We start from the raw sequence: 15,520 nt of genomic DNA, 5'->3' as shown, positions 1-15,520 counted from the left end.
TCTACTCTTCCCTCACTCGCGAACAAGACTCCTAGGTACTTGAACTCCTCCACTTGGGGCAGGGTCTCCTCCCCAACCCAAAGTTAAAGTATCAATGATTGTCACACACACTAGGTGTGTCGATATTGTCTTTGGTATGACTCGGCCGGGGTTTGAACTCACAACCTACCCATCTCAGGGCGGACACTCTAACCACTAGGCCACTGAGTAGCTTTTTAGATGCCTATTTGATCCAATTAGGGACTTTTGGGTGTTTGCTGTCTATGTCTCTCTAACTCCCCCACCAATGTTTTTCTGGCACTCCACCCTTTTCCCGGGCGAGAACCATGGACTCGGACTTGGAGGTGCTGATTCCCATCCCAGTCGCTTCACACTCGGCTGTATTATAACAAATATAACAAATGGCAACTACTTATAAGGAGCTTTATTGTACATCTATAAACAAGCTTATTGGTGTGTTTAGTGGGACAGGCGAAAGTTAAGTCGGAGAACATGCAGTCCTTTATAAATTATTTTATCTTTCTCTGCGGCCCGGTAGCAAATGTGTCACGGACCGGTACTGGTCCCCGGACCGGTGGTTGGGGATCACTGTTGTAGTGTATGTATATTCACCATCGCATTATTAGTTCATTTAATCTTGCTGTGTGTATAGTGAATGTTACTTCGCACTCTCCCAGTCCTCAAGTACTCAGGGCTTTTGGGTGTTTGCTGTCTGTCTCTCTCTAACTCCCCCACCAATGTTTTTCTACTCACCCAAATGCTGGCAAGTTTAACACTATGAATTAAAAGCCGGCTCCTGCCCTCTCCTGCTTGGGTAAGCTATGGGTGCGGACGACTGCATGATGCATGACCCCCGACTCTCTTTTTGTTGAACTCGCAGTGGCTGCTTTTTCCATAACGACATGCATGTGTCACGTGTGGCTCCGTCATTGCACGCCAAACCTGACGCCACTGTCGTTCAGCTGCACAATATGAAGCACGGCACAATGTTGTTTTCCAAAGTTTGCATACTGTACATTTGTCATACCTGTCAACCCTCCGGTTTTTCCCGCCTTTCCTCCCCCGGCACTGCCGGACCATGTTGGGAAATGACAAATTATCGTACCGGAAGTTATCCTATTGTGTGGAAGTTTATTGTACCCAATTTGATGTTGTCAGGTTCAAACACCGATAATATCTATTAAACAAGACAAGAAGCAAGGAATTAAACAGAGACAGAATTCAATTTGGCTCAATTGAGGAGAAACGCGTAGACCTGTACCCTTGCACAGTGTCTCACCGCGCTCTGACGAAAGATTGTACGCCTCCTCTTTTATTTGGACTTTCCCTGATTACATGGCAACAGCTGTTTCTAAAGGGACGGGGGGGTTGTAAACACCCATCGCGTTTGGTTACAAAACATTTCTAAGAAAAGGTCGTAAAACAGTTCAAAGAAAAGGTGCCTCTCCGCTTTGTAGATCTCGGTAACGACAAAATCTTCCTGTGGATTACAATACATCAAAGAAACCGACGCCTTCATGTCGCTTCCCATCCTACACAGTGGAGTTTTACAAGCCTTTTTGATTGGTAGGATCAAAGACAGCTTTTGTCCTCTCGCAGGGCGAGCCGAACTCAATGTAACACAAAGTTTTGTGACAACTTAGATACAATTATTCTGACAGATGTTGTTCAGGACCATCTGCTACAGTAAAACATTACCACAGACCAGTTAGTGTATAGTATATATCAAACCTGGGCAAAACACGGCCCATCAAGATTTTCAATCCGGCCCGCCAGACGTTTTACATAATTTTTTTAGACATTTAACATCAAAACTGTCGGCGCCATTATGATGTGCAGTGCAGTTTTTAAATGACCGTCAGTCTTGAACTATAGAAAGTATTTCAATGGTTGAAATCTGCGCTTTTGAGCATTAGACGAGTTATTACGATAATCTACGTCACAGCAGCTCAGACCAGGAACAAAGCAGAGTGGGTGGGGTTTGTTTTCAGAGCAGCCAGCTCCAAACGTGTGTGTCAGGAAGAGATGCGGAAGCAAATTTTTACAACAAATTTCTGCAAAATAATCTGATAATATATCATATTGTAGTTTTTTTTTTTACACTTGCATTCATATTTTGCTGTTTGTTACATTTTTGTTGTGTTTTGCTTGCTTGTTAAAGATACACAACAATGGAGGAGCTGGTCTGAAAATTAAAAGATGTTCATATGTTGTTAATATTCAGTGTTTTATTGTTCATAGTTAATATTGTAAATCCCCCTTTCTTTATTTTAATGTACATGTTGTGTGTCCCATTCAGTAAAAAACTGTAAAATTCCGTTCCGTTTTTTTGAGGTGGTTTGTCATAACTTTTTTAGAATTCTATGGGACATTGTGACTTTTGGTATTAGTGTTCCTGAAAAAAAGGGACCCAAACACAGCTAAATGTGTATACATCATTTATACACACATGCACATTGGCCCACCAGACGTTCTACATCATTTTTTTAGACCTTTAACATGGTTGAAATCTGCGCTTTTGAGCGTTAGTAAAGTTATTAACAGATGCGGAATCAAATTTTTCCAACAAATTTCTGCATAAAAGTGATAAGGTGATCAGGACTCTGTGCAGGCCAGTCAAGTTCTTCCACACCAGACTCTGTCATCCATGTCTTTATGGACCTTGCTTTGTGCACTGGTGCACAGCATTCTTGCCAACCTTGAGACCTCCGAATTCAGGAGATGTGGGCGGGTAGTGGGGGGTGTATATATTTTCAAGTATTTCTTTTATATATATATATATATATATATATATATATATATATATATATATATATATATATATATATATATATATATATATATATATATAAATATATATATATATATATATATATATATATATATATATATATATATATATATATATATATATATATATATAAATATATATATATATATATATATATATATATATATATATATATATATATATATATATATATATATATATAAAATCCGTTCATGAATGAGTATATCCGTTCGGCCACCGTGTTCAATGGAGAAGTCTGATCTACAAAAATGGCAGACAGCATACCCCTTCCCCTTCGAGCTGTCCTGGATGAACTGAAATTATTTTTCCAATCATTTTGGAACTTGCAAGCGTACTTCTTCTTCTTACTCGTCGTCGCCATGACTGTCTCTTCTTCGTTCTTCTGCTTCGTCTCTGTTATGTTTTTGGACATTACTACTTGCCGTAGTTTTGAAGCAATGCATGATGGGAATCCGGATGTTGTGTGTCAGTGTATTAACGGGCCGACTGGTATAAACACACGCTGAGAAATAGCTCCGTGCCTGCCTACTTTATGGGTTATAGATAAACTTATGGATAACGGAGACATATCTAATAGTCTCCTTTTCAGGTGAGAGAGGACGCTAAAGGCAGTGCCTTTAAGGCACGCCCCCAATATTGTTGTCTCCGGGTGGAAATCGGGAGAAATTCAGGAGAATGGTTGCCCCGGGAGATTTTCGGGAGGGGCACTGAAATTCGGGAGTCTCCCGGGGAAATCGGGAGGGTTGGCAAATATGGTGCACAGTCATGTTGGATGAGTTAGGGTCTTACTCCAAACTGTTCCCACAAGATTGGGAGCATGGAATTGTCCAAAATATTTTGGTATCCTGGAGCATTTAAAATTTCCTTTCACTGGAACTAAGGGGCCAAGCCCAACTCCTGAAAAACAACCCCACACCATAATTCCTCCTCCACCAAATTTCACACTGAGCTCCTGAGAGCGGCCCATTCTTCTTTTACAAATGTTTGTAGAAACAGTCTCCATTCCTAAGTGATTGATTTTATACACCGTGCCAAGTGATTAGGACACCCGATTCTCATCATTTGGATGGGTGGCCAAATACTTTTGGCAATATAGTGTATTTATTCAGTGATTCCAATAAAAGTCTAGTATTGCCGTGATGTTCATGTCCATTACCTTCTGACTGACTGTTATACAGTAACTACACCACACTATGACCCTGAGGTTATTTCTGTCATGACTTAAAATCCCGCTTTGGCTTCCCGAACTTCCGGATGATGTTCAAAAGTGTAACCAAGTGTGCAAGAGTCATCCTAACCTGCTTGTCAGCCACTCATCCATGTCTGTCCGGTCTCCTCATCAGGAACCAGGACGGGGCAGGACACGTAGCGCATGAGCGGAAGTCTCAGACTCTGCCCGTGTCCCGTAACAGGGCGGGGATGATGCATGCCCGCTTACAGCAGCTCAGCAGCCTGGATAACGCATACACTTTTAACCACAGTAAGTGCTCCCTAATCTTTATTTGTCATCCAAAACACTGAAATAAAACGCCTGCCTGCTCATGCTTTCAACAACAACATCATCATCATCATCACCCGGAACGCTATCCTCCCAAAAAATTACTTCTTTTAGTTATTTCTTACATTGTGACACGTCTCTTACTGAAGTTTCTTTGTGCTTTCAGTGTAAAAAAGATTTCAAGTATTCTTGGAATATCTGTAGAGCATGGTAAGAATTAGAGATGTCCGATAATGGCTTTTATGCCGATATTCCGATATTCTCCAACTCTTAATTACCGATTCCGATATCAACCGATACCGATATATACAGTCGTGGAATTAACACATTATTATGCCTAATTTTGTTGTGATGCCCCGCTGGATGCATTAAACAATGTAACAAGGTTTTCCAAAATAAATCAACTCAAGTTATGGAAAAAAATGCCAACATGGCACTGCCATATTTATTATTGAAGTCACAAAGTGCATTATTTTTTTTAACATGCCTCAAAACAGCAGCTTGGAATTTGGGACATGCTCTCCCTGAGAGAGCATGAGGAGGTTGAGGTGGGCGGGTTGGGGTTGAGGTGGGAGGGGGCGGGGGGTGTATATTGTAGCGTCCCGGAAGAGTTAGTGCTGCAAGGGGTTCTGGGTATTTGTTATGTTGTGTTTATGTTGTGTTACGGTGCGGATGTTCTCCCGAAATGTGTTTGTCAATCTTGTTTGGTGTGGGTTCACAGTGTGGCGCATATTTGTAACAGTGTTAAAGTTGTTTATACGGCCACCCTCAGTGTGACCTGTATGGCTGTTGACCAAGTATGCATTGCATTCACTTGTGTGTGCGAAAAGTCGTATATGTCATGTGATTGGGCCGGCATGCAAAGGCAGTGCCTTAAAGGTTAATTGGCGCTCTGTACTTCTCCCTACGTCCGTGTACCACTCCGTACAGCGGCAATTAAAAAAGTCATTTATTTTACTTTTTGAAACCGATACCGATAATTTCCGATATTACATTTTTTTACATTACATTTAGGGACGGCGTGGCGAAGTTGGTAGAGTGGCTGTGCCAGCAATCGGAGTGTTGCTGGTTACTGGGGTTCAATTCCCACCTTCTACCTTCCTAGTCACGTCCGTTGTGTCCTTGGGCAAGACACTTCACCCTTTGCCTCTGATGGCTGCTGGTTAGCGCCTTGCATGGCAGCTCCCGCCATCAGTGTGTGAATGTGTGTGTGAATGGGTAAATGTGGAAATAGTGTCAAAGCGCTTTGAGTACCTTGAAGGTAGAAAAGCGCTATACAAGTATAACCCATTTATCATTTATTTTAAATCATTTATCGGCCGATAATATCGGCAGTCCGCTATTATCGGACATCTCTAGTAAGAATGTATCAAGATGGCAAGCTGATAGCAAACTCTGATCCCTGGGTTGAATTAGCACGATTAACTTTAACATCACTTTGCTTTTCTCATGACAAGCTTGCCAGATGTGTATGCGCTTATTCCAGTTCGCACTCTTTTGTCCAAAAAAGTAGCCTGTCAATTAACAGCAATAAGTCAAATAACACATTCATTGTGCCACCTTTTATTGTGTATAAAATGGTATGTGAACATACTACAGCCGTCTGCTCTTCTTAGCTTACAGTCACTCGGATGCAGATGTGTTGAACCACTCGGTGCTGGAGGCCAACATCGCCACTGAGGTGTGCCTGACCGTCCTGGACACCCTCAGTGTCTTTATCATGAGTTTCAAGGTAAGATGTACACTGCAAAAAATCAGTGTTCAAAAACAAGAAAAAAAACATAGAACAAGAAAATTCGGCTTGTCAAGACTTTCCAAAACAAGTAAAATTAGCTAACTTCAATGAACCCAAAAATACCTTCAAATGGGTATATTCTCACTAAAAACAAGTGCACTTTTCTTGGTAGAAAAAAAACAAATATGAGACCTTTTTGCTCAATATGTTGAAAAATATTCTTAAATTAAGTAAATGCTAGTGCCATTATCTTGACATAATGATATGCGCTCGGCATTACATTTCTTGCATTTTCCCATCGAAAACATGACATTATCGCGCCAAGTGCGTGCTCTTTCAGTCAATTATATATATATATATATATATATATATATATATATATATATATATATATATATATATATATATATATATATATATATATATATATATATATATATATATCAGGGGTGTGGGAAAAAATCGATTCGAATTTGAATCGCGATTCTCACGTTGTGCGATTCAGAATCGATTCTCATTTTTAAAAAATCTAATTTTTTTTTATTTAAATTTTTTTTATTTTTTCAATTAATCAATCCAACAAAACAGTACACAGCCATACCATAACAATGCAATCCAATTCCAAAACCAAACCCGACCCAGCAACACTCAGAACTGCAATAAACAGAGCAATTGAGAGGAGACACAAACACGACACAGAACAAACCAAAAGTAGTGAAACAATAATGAATATTATCAACAACAGCGTCAATATTAGTTACAATTTCAATATAGCAGTGATTAAAAATCCCTCATTGACATTATCATTAGACATTTATAAAATAAAAAAAAGAACAATAGTGTCACAGTGGCTTACACTTGCATCGCATCTCATAAGCTTGACAACACGCTGTGTCCAATATTTTCACAAAGATAAAATAAGTCATATTTTTGGTTCATTTAATAGTTAAAACAAATGTACATTATTGCAATCAGTTGATAAAACATTGTCCTTTAAAATTATAAAAGCTTTTTACAAAAATCTACTACTCTGCTTGCATGTCAGCAGACTGGGGTAGATCCTGCTGAAATCCTATGTATTGAATGAATGGAGAATCCTTTTGAATTGGGAATCGTGTTGAATTGAAAAAAAATCGATTTTGAATCAAATCATGACCCCAAGAATCGATATAGAATCGAATCGTGGAAACATTTTTTATTGTAATTTTGAAGAATTTATCTGAATGTGCATGAACTATTTCTGTTCAAAATTGTTAGAAATGTCACATGTTAAATGTTTAAATATTAACTGTCCGTTTACTGTACTGTGCCAACTGTACTACTATATGAGTACATATGTTCTATTGTTTCATTGAAAATAAAACATCAAAGTCCATTTGGCTGTCATCTGTTTTAATTATAAGACAAAATTGTGTCAAAGTCATGATTTTGTATTTCATGCTTGAAATAAGAAATTATTACTTTGAAAAAGTAGTTTTATACTTGTGAGTGTTGATGACACAGCTTTGCAACAGTTGATATTCTAGTTTCAAGCATGTTTTACTCAATATAGCTCATAAAATCTCAGCAACAAGCTGTATTATCTTACTGAGATCATTTAGGACCAAAACACTTAAAACAAGTAAAACACTCTAACATAAAATCTGCTTAGTGAGAAGAATTATCTTATCAGACAGAAAATAAGCAAATATCACCCTTATTTGAGATATTTCATCTTACTTTGATTTCAGTTTTTGCAGTGTACAAATGTGGCGCTTCCTATCAGTTGTGCACTGAGGGCCTGATCTACTAAGATCCAAATCACGGGCTGAACTCCATGTGCAAACTATAAAATTGTGTGTACTATTAGTGGGCATGTTGTGTGTGATTTTCAAGGCTGCATGTACCGTATTTTTCGGACTATAAGGCGCACTTAAAAAATCCTTTCATTTTCTCAAAACTCGACAGCGCGCCTTATAACCCGGTACGGAATCATTCTGGTTGTGCTTACCGACCTCGAAGCAATTTTATTTGGCACATGGCGTAATGATAAGTGTGACCAGTAGATGGCAGTCACACATAAGAGATGCGTGTAGACCGCGATATGGCGCCAGTAAACCACACCAAAACTTTAAATGTTCCATTGAAAATATACACACGGCGCTCAAAAATCTGTTAAAATGTTTTAGTACGACTTTGAAGCCGCACCGCTTGATGGATTGTCGGCGCATTACGGCTACCCTAGTCAGTCATACGAGGATTATTGTGGTGTGTGTGTATAAGGACCGCAAAATTGTACCTATTAGCAGACATATTATTTGGCGTTTTGGTTTGCAATGTTATGCAAAACCAACTTTTCTTACCTTCTGGTACCTGCTGATCTGTATTTGGGATCTGCATAAGTCCTGAAAATTTGCTCGCGTCCGCCAGTGTAAGCTTCTTTTTTTTCTCTAACTTCTTATTATGGGACATTTATCCTCCGCTGTTGCCATAATCTAATATAAAGTAGGGTAAAGTTCTTACTTATATATGTCAGTAAACTTGCCATGAAAGCGCTAAAACATACCGGTGTAGTGAGTTTACATTATTCACCCAAGGAACTTTAGTTATTAGAGAGTTCCGGTCGGACGTTTTTTCACGGGACACATTTCCGGCCTTGTTGTTGCACTAGTGAGCCACGGATGAGGAGATGCTGCTCCATTATAGATTGAAGTAAAGTCTGAATGTCATTAAAACAGTTAGCTCCATCTTTTGACACTTCTTCCACTCCCGTCCTTGCACGCTACACCGCTACAACAAAGATGACGGGGAGAAGACGCTGTCGAAGGTGAGCCACGTAAATAAGACCGCCCACAAAACGGCACATCCTGAAGAGACTGTCAGAAAGCGACTTGAAGGTGATCTGTAAAACATAATCTATGCAACATTTTGAGCAAAGAACCAGCATTACATGTTATGTAGACCACAAGGAAGTCTTTTACATTTAGAAAAAAATTAATAATATGACCCCGTGAATGCGCCTTATAATCCGGTGCGCCTTTTGTATGAAAATAGACATGAATAAACCTGTTAATCGGCAGTGCGCTTTATAATCTGGTGCGCCCTATGGTCCGGAAAATAAGGTACAATTATTAACTTGTGCAGACCGCCCTATTTAAATTTGGTTTTTGTATGTACTACGCAGCTTTCACCATGGAGACGCTTATTTACAGCACATTCATGTAATCATGCAGGTCCTACCTGTGACCTTTTTATATGTTTTAAAACATGCAGCAGACCATTATGTCCCACTTTTTATGACCATTTTAGAAGCAGTCCTGCTGAGCATCTGCAACGGTACACACTTTTTCAGCGCGCTAAAGCTGCGCCCCCATTAGAGACTGGCACTAACTGCGAGCGTGCGCTGGAATTTTCCAGACACAAGAAAATGTACATTACAAAAAGTTTTTTTCATATATATGAAAATTGTAATTAAAAAAACCTCATCAATTTAGTATGTTTCAATCAGCCCCTTAAGTCATCCAGCAGTTATGAAATTATAAAATGATATTGCTGAATTTTTTTACAGTCTATATATCTTGACAAGCTTACATAAAATGGAGCTGCGGCGCAGCTGACAGTTTGCACGCACATTTCAGATGTACTAAATACAGATGCAAAACGGCGCCCGCAGAACAGATTTAGTCTTGATAAATCACACAGAGCGTGGTAAATGGTTATATTTGCATTCTCTCCTCCCAGTATTCTGGGCGTTCTGATGATCAGCATATGTTCTGCATATTTCTGAAGACACACACGTTAAATGGGTTGCGCTTCTTTTTTTTGCACACCGAAGGGACACAATCCTCTGCACAAGCGTAGTAGATCAGCTTTGTGTTTGCTATCAAGTCTGCAAGCAAATCTTTAGTAGATCAGGCCCAAAATGCTTTGGAAAATACATGTAATACAGACATCCACAAAGTTGTCTAATCACTAGACAAATGAGGAAATTATTTGCAAAGTCCTTTTTGTGTTTTACTCATCTACCAAACTTTGTCGTGATTTGGCAAACACCCTTCAGTTACGGCAGGGGTGTCCAAAGTGCGGCCCGGGGGCCATTTGCGGCCCGCAGGCCATTTTTTAGCGGACCCACGGCACATTTTAAAAATACGATGGAAAAAAAAAAAGTAGTATAAAAGAGCAAACAGGTGAAATGTAACATGAAAATGTTGCAATATTTACTCTAATAACACAAAGCTGCCATGCAGGCTGTTTCTTTCTTAAAAATAAAAAAAAAAGAATCAAAATCAACGTCATTATGAATTATTGACCTATTCAAGGCTCCAATTACGTTTGCCGTATAAAAAACTGAGCTGTTTTTTTTTTTTTTAAAGAAGGGCCTTAAACGAACAAACAAAAAACATGAACAACAATAAAACTTATATTGACGGACAGTTCTGAAATTGATCTCCAGATTATTGTGTTAAAAGTAAACAGTAAACATTTTTTATTTTTTAACACTTTAATGAATAGGACCCTTTTGGATCCCCAATAATTTTAGTGTGATTTGTTTTTCAGTGTCATTGCTACACTAATTAAAAAATGAAATGAAAAATATATTTTCTCCATATTTTTTGGGCCTGGATTCGCAGTCTATTTTCTGTCTTTGTAGCTTGTAGCTTTGATGTAAGCTACCATGGGTTTAAAAGTGAGGCTTTAGTTCGGGAGTTCTGGAGTTTTGGGGAAGGTGGAGTTACCCCTCAGTCATCATTGCTCCCAGGTCCACTCTGACCCGGGGTGGTAGTACCTGTCAGGGTCCCAGCTATGGGTAGAATAGCATTTCAAAGACCTCAACGGTGGAAGTGGCGGAGGATGACACTGCATGTCACAACGGCACTGAAGGCGGATGAAGGCTGCAACAGAGGGTGGTCTCCAGTCGTCATGGATCCATGCCACTGGATCAAGGCCCCTCTCTGCCAAGGACCGTGTGGTGGCTGCAGGCGCATCAGTCTCCCCACGCTAAAAGACGTCACGCGCAGGCGTCCTCCCGAATGGGAATCCATCCATTCTGAGGACAGTCATACTCGACTACGAGTGACTGCCGATGATGATGATGAAATTGACGCTAGTGTGTGAATGTGAGTGTGAATGTTATCTGTCTATCTGTGCTGGCCCTGTGATGAGGTGGCCACTTGTCCAGGGTGGCACCCAGCCTTCCGCCCGAATGCAGCTGAGATAGGCTCCAGCACCCCCCGCGACCCCAAAAGGGACAAGCGGTAGAAAATGGATTGATGGATGCTCAAAAAAATAATAATGAATTAAAATCAATGGTGTTATGAGTTATTGACCTTTTTAAGGCTCCAATTATTATATAATCTCAAATATTCCACTTTAAAAAAAATTTGGGTGAAAATATTGCATATTTTGAGTTTTTTCCCTAAAAAAACAGGGTTTTCTTTGACAAAAAGAGCATACAACTTAAATTTTTAAAAACTTCATATTGACAGATAGACCTAATGTTGATCTAGAGATTTAAAACTTGAATAATAATACAAATAATAATACTGAATAATGACCCATTTTTTATATTCTTTTGGACCAAAACCCTTTGGGGTTCCCTGAGATCAAGTCTGAGTGGAGGCCTAAATGTATATTTTTTATACATATATTGTATTGGTTTTTAAAATAAAAAATATCAAAATGGCCCCGGCTTGCTTTGATTTTTCAGTGTGGCCCTCAGTGGAAAAAGTTTGGACACCCCTGAGTTACGGTGTGTGGATTACAGAGGCCACTAAGCTGTGTGGGAAATGTCAAACTGGCAATAAGGGTCAAGCCTGTGGATATACTTCAAAACAGCGCCAACATGTGGTGTGAGAAAAATATTAGCACACACAGGAGGGGTGCATGTTTTGAATATTTTTACCCTTAAGTGTGCAAAGAGTGTGAGAATTTGAACAAATGAACACATAATGAATACATAAAGTAGTCATGGGAGTGGTACACATCTTTAATTTCATTTATTTAAAATTATCGAAATATGTATCGTCTATTGCAGTGTTTGTCAACCACTGTGCCGCGGCACACCAGTGAATAGTGAGTGTCGGTGCTGTCTAGAGCTCGGCAGAGTAACCGTGTAACACTCTTCCATATCAGTAGGTGGCAGCCGGTAGCTAATTGCTTTGTAGATGTCGGAAACAGCGAGAGGCAGCGTGCAGGTAAAAAGGTGTCTAATGCTTAAACCAAAAATAAACAAAAGGTGAGCTAAGAAAAAGTATTGAAGCTTAGGGAAGGCTATGCAGAACGAAACTAAAACTGAACTGGCTACAAAGTAAACAAAAACAGAATGCTGGACGACAGCAAAGACTTACTGTGGAGCAAAGACGGCGTCCACAATGTACATCCGAACATGACATGACAATCAACAATGTCCCCACAAAGAAGGATAAAAACAACTGAAATATTCTTGATTGCTAAAACAAAGTAGATGTGGGAAATATCGCTCAAAGAAAGACATGAAACTGCTGCAGGAAAATACCAAAAAAAGAGAAAAAGCCACCAAAATAGAAGTGCAAGACAAGAACTAAAACACTACACACAGGAAAACACCAAAAAAGTCAAAATAAGTCAGGGTGTGATGTGACAGGTGGTGACAGTACACCTACTTTGAGACAAGAGCTATAGTGATGCATGCTTGGTTATGCTTTAAAGCAGTGGTTCTTAACCTTGTTGGAGGTACCGAACCCCACCAGTTTCATATGCGCATTCACTGAACCCTTCTTTAGTGAAAAATAAAATGTTATTTTTTTCAAATTCAAGACAAAGTTATATGTTTTTTTTACTTGTGTTTAAAATGAACCATGCATGAACATCACCTTGTTTAAAGAACAAAACCAACACAGTGCATGAACTCACAACAAATTACACACCTGAAAACCAGTGTGACTTCTGCGTATCCATAATACGACGATAGGGAGAAGTTTTTATTTACACGATGAGTTGTGTGTTACTTGACCTCCGTGGCGTAGGCTCCACCGAACCCCTGAGGCCAACTCATCGAACCCCTAGGGTTCGATCGAACCCAGGTTAAGTACCACTGGTTTAAAGTCATATCCAACAATTGCTACAAAGACTTTTTACTGTCAACTGAGTTTCGTTTTTTAATGATTTCTGCTGGTGGTGTGCCTCCGCATTTTTTCAACGCAAAAAAATGTGCCTTGGCTCAAAAAAGGTTGAAAAACACTGGTCTATTGTTTGTTTTCTTCCCCTTGTTTTGGTGTTGTATTTTTCAAGCCTTTACATTACCAACATTTCAATGCGTACTGCTGGATGAGTGTTGTTAAACATTTAAAATCTAAAAAAAAAAAGAATATATACATTTTTAATGTCCATATCCAAAAGCACAGTGTGTTATCATGATGGTTTGGGCACTATACAGTAATCCCTCGTTACTCGCTGTTAATTGGTCAATTAGTTTCCGTGAAGTAGCAAATATTTATTACAAATGGAATATTTTTGTAGCTTCAGCATAAAAAAATCTGTTTGCGACCTAAATACAGTTTCTAACATTATGAGAGCCCTCTAGACATGAAGTAACACCATCATAGTCACCTTTACACTCCTTTAATCCAATATAGTAGTTCTGCCTAATGCTGATCCAACAATAGCCACGATCATAAAAGGCACTCTGACTGATTTGGTGTCATTTAGTGGCCGACACTACTGTAGTGTTGATATTTTTAGTTCATTCAGCCATTTCTATGCTTAACAAATGATAGATCTCGTCCAAAAACGTGTAAAATGTTCTTTTGTGGCGAGAGATGACTGTATTACATATAGGAGTATTTTCCAGCAACATGAGTATCACTAATGTCAGGTCTATTATTGAAAGAAGTTCTATCATCCGCCTTTGCTCTTGATCCTAGACCCAACTGTGCACCGAGCATGGCCACAGTCCACTGATGAAGAAGGTTTTTGAAGTCCACCTCTGTTTTCTGCGCATAAATCAGTCCGAAACCGCCCTCAAGCAGGTCTTCACTTCGCTGCGGACGTTCATCTACAAGGTGTGTGTGCGTGCGTGCGTGTGCGTGTGTGTGTGTGTGTGTGTGTGTGTGTGTGTGTGTGTGTGTGTGTGTGTGTGTGTGTGTGTGTGTGTGTGTGTGTGTGTGTGTGTGTGTGTGTGTTTCTACCCTTCTTGAGACATCAACAGGGAAAAGTAGCTTCCATATGAAGAGGTGTGAACAAGTTAAGACATAAATCATGGTCCCAATACAGAAAACCATTGCATCTAATAGAGAGCCAAATACTAGAGTCTGTGAACATTGTTCCAAAGTCAGGGTTTATTGTTGATTTATTGTGCATACAAAAGTAAACTTTGACAGGTGCAAAGGCAGCGATATATGATAAAACAAGACGTTAGCTAAAGAACGACTTCCCTATTCATCCCCCGAAAAACCCCCGCCAGGTGAACAGCTGATTTTACGACTTCCGGTGCTGACGTAAGACAACCCGCGTCCCATATGTGACCGTAGGATGAACAAATACTCTACGGTACTAAGACTATAGTGGCCATTAACAGTTAGCTTCTACAGCTGGGTTGCCCAAAGTCCGGCACAGGGACCATCTGTGGTCCGTGACTCCTTTGTCATGGCACTTAAGCACATTACAAAAAACTAAAAATAGAGATCTCATTTGCACCCCTGGTGGGGACATCTATCAAAATGAGGGTGGTCACAAAAAAAGGAGGGATTTTTCTAATTGACTGTGTGTCGGTTTTAAAAGTGCTCCCCCTCTGCCCAACATATGAAATGACAAGTGTCTGTAAAAGTTTGAAGTGCTCCCCCTCTGGCCAACATATGAAATAACAAGTGTGTGTAAGAAATTTAAATGCTCCCCATTTGGCCAAAATTAATTTAAAAAAATAAATATTAAAATGTATGTAGAGACATACTGTAATAACTCGAAAATTAAAAACCAATTACACACAAAAAATTCAACAACAAAAAGAATTAACTAAAAGCAGTCTTTTTCTCACAATGTGTCGACTTCTTTCTTATAAAATTGGGAACAATTTCTCATATTCTTTCTGTTTCTGTAATATTGCCATATTTTCTTGTAAAATGATTACCTTTTTAATGTAAAATTATTACTTTTTAATGCAAAATGGTGACATTTGTCATATAAAATTCTGACTTATCACAATATTGCCAATTTTTTTGTTGTTCTTGTAAAATAGTGACATTTTTGGAGTGAAATTATGACTTTTGTCATAATTTTGCCAATTTAAATTCTGATTATTAATATAATATTGCCAAAGTTTTAAAGTTTTCTTATAAAATTGTGACTTTTGTCGAGTAAAATTACGACTCTTTTCATAAAATTGCCCAAATTTTAGGCTTTTCTTGTAAAATTGCGATTGTTATTGAGTAAAATTCCAACTTTTATCATAATATTGCACAAATGTTCAGTTTTTCTTGTAAAATTCTGACTTGCGTTGAGTAAAATTACGACTTTTATTATA

The 15,520-nt window shown here is 38.9% G+C and overlaps 1 protein-coding gene across 5 annotated transcripts in view; it reads left to right on the top strand.

Annotated features, from left to right (window-relative positions):
• Window positions 1–15,520, top strand: part of LOC133664922 (dedicator of cytokinesis protein 9-like) — a 270,243-nt gene that overhangs the window by 224,704 nt on the left and 30,019 nt on the right. For 3 of the 5 annotated variants that reach the window (XM_062069949.1, XM_062069947.1, XM_062069948.1), the window contains exons 38-40: window positions 4,156–4,292; window positions 5,927–6,042; window positions 13,926–14,063. In XM_062069949.1, coding sequence (XP_061925933.1) covers window positions 4,156–4,292; window positions 5,927–6,042; window positions 13,926–14,063 — 391 coding nt within the window. The remainder of the gene's footprint in view (window positions 1–4,155; window positions 4,293–5,926; window positions 6,043–13,925; window positions 14,064–15,520) is intronic. The other 2 variants (XM_062069950.1, XM_062069946.1) reach the window with 1 other exon arrangement.

The sequence above is a fragment of the Entelurus aequoreus genome, linkage group LG14 (genome assembly GCF_033978785.1).
Source record: "Entelurus aequoreus isolate RoL-2023_Sb linkage group LG14, RoL_Eaeq_v1.1, whole genome shotgun sequence".
Taxonomy (NCBI): domain Eukaryota; kingdom Metazoa; phylum Chordata; class Actinopteri; order Syngnathiformes; family Syngnathidae; genus Entelurus; species Entelurus aequoreus.
Note: the sequence above shows the minus strand (reverse complement) of the source record. Positions and strands in the feature narration are given on the sequence as shown.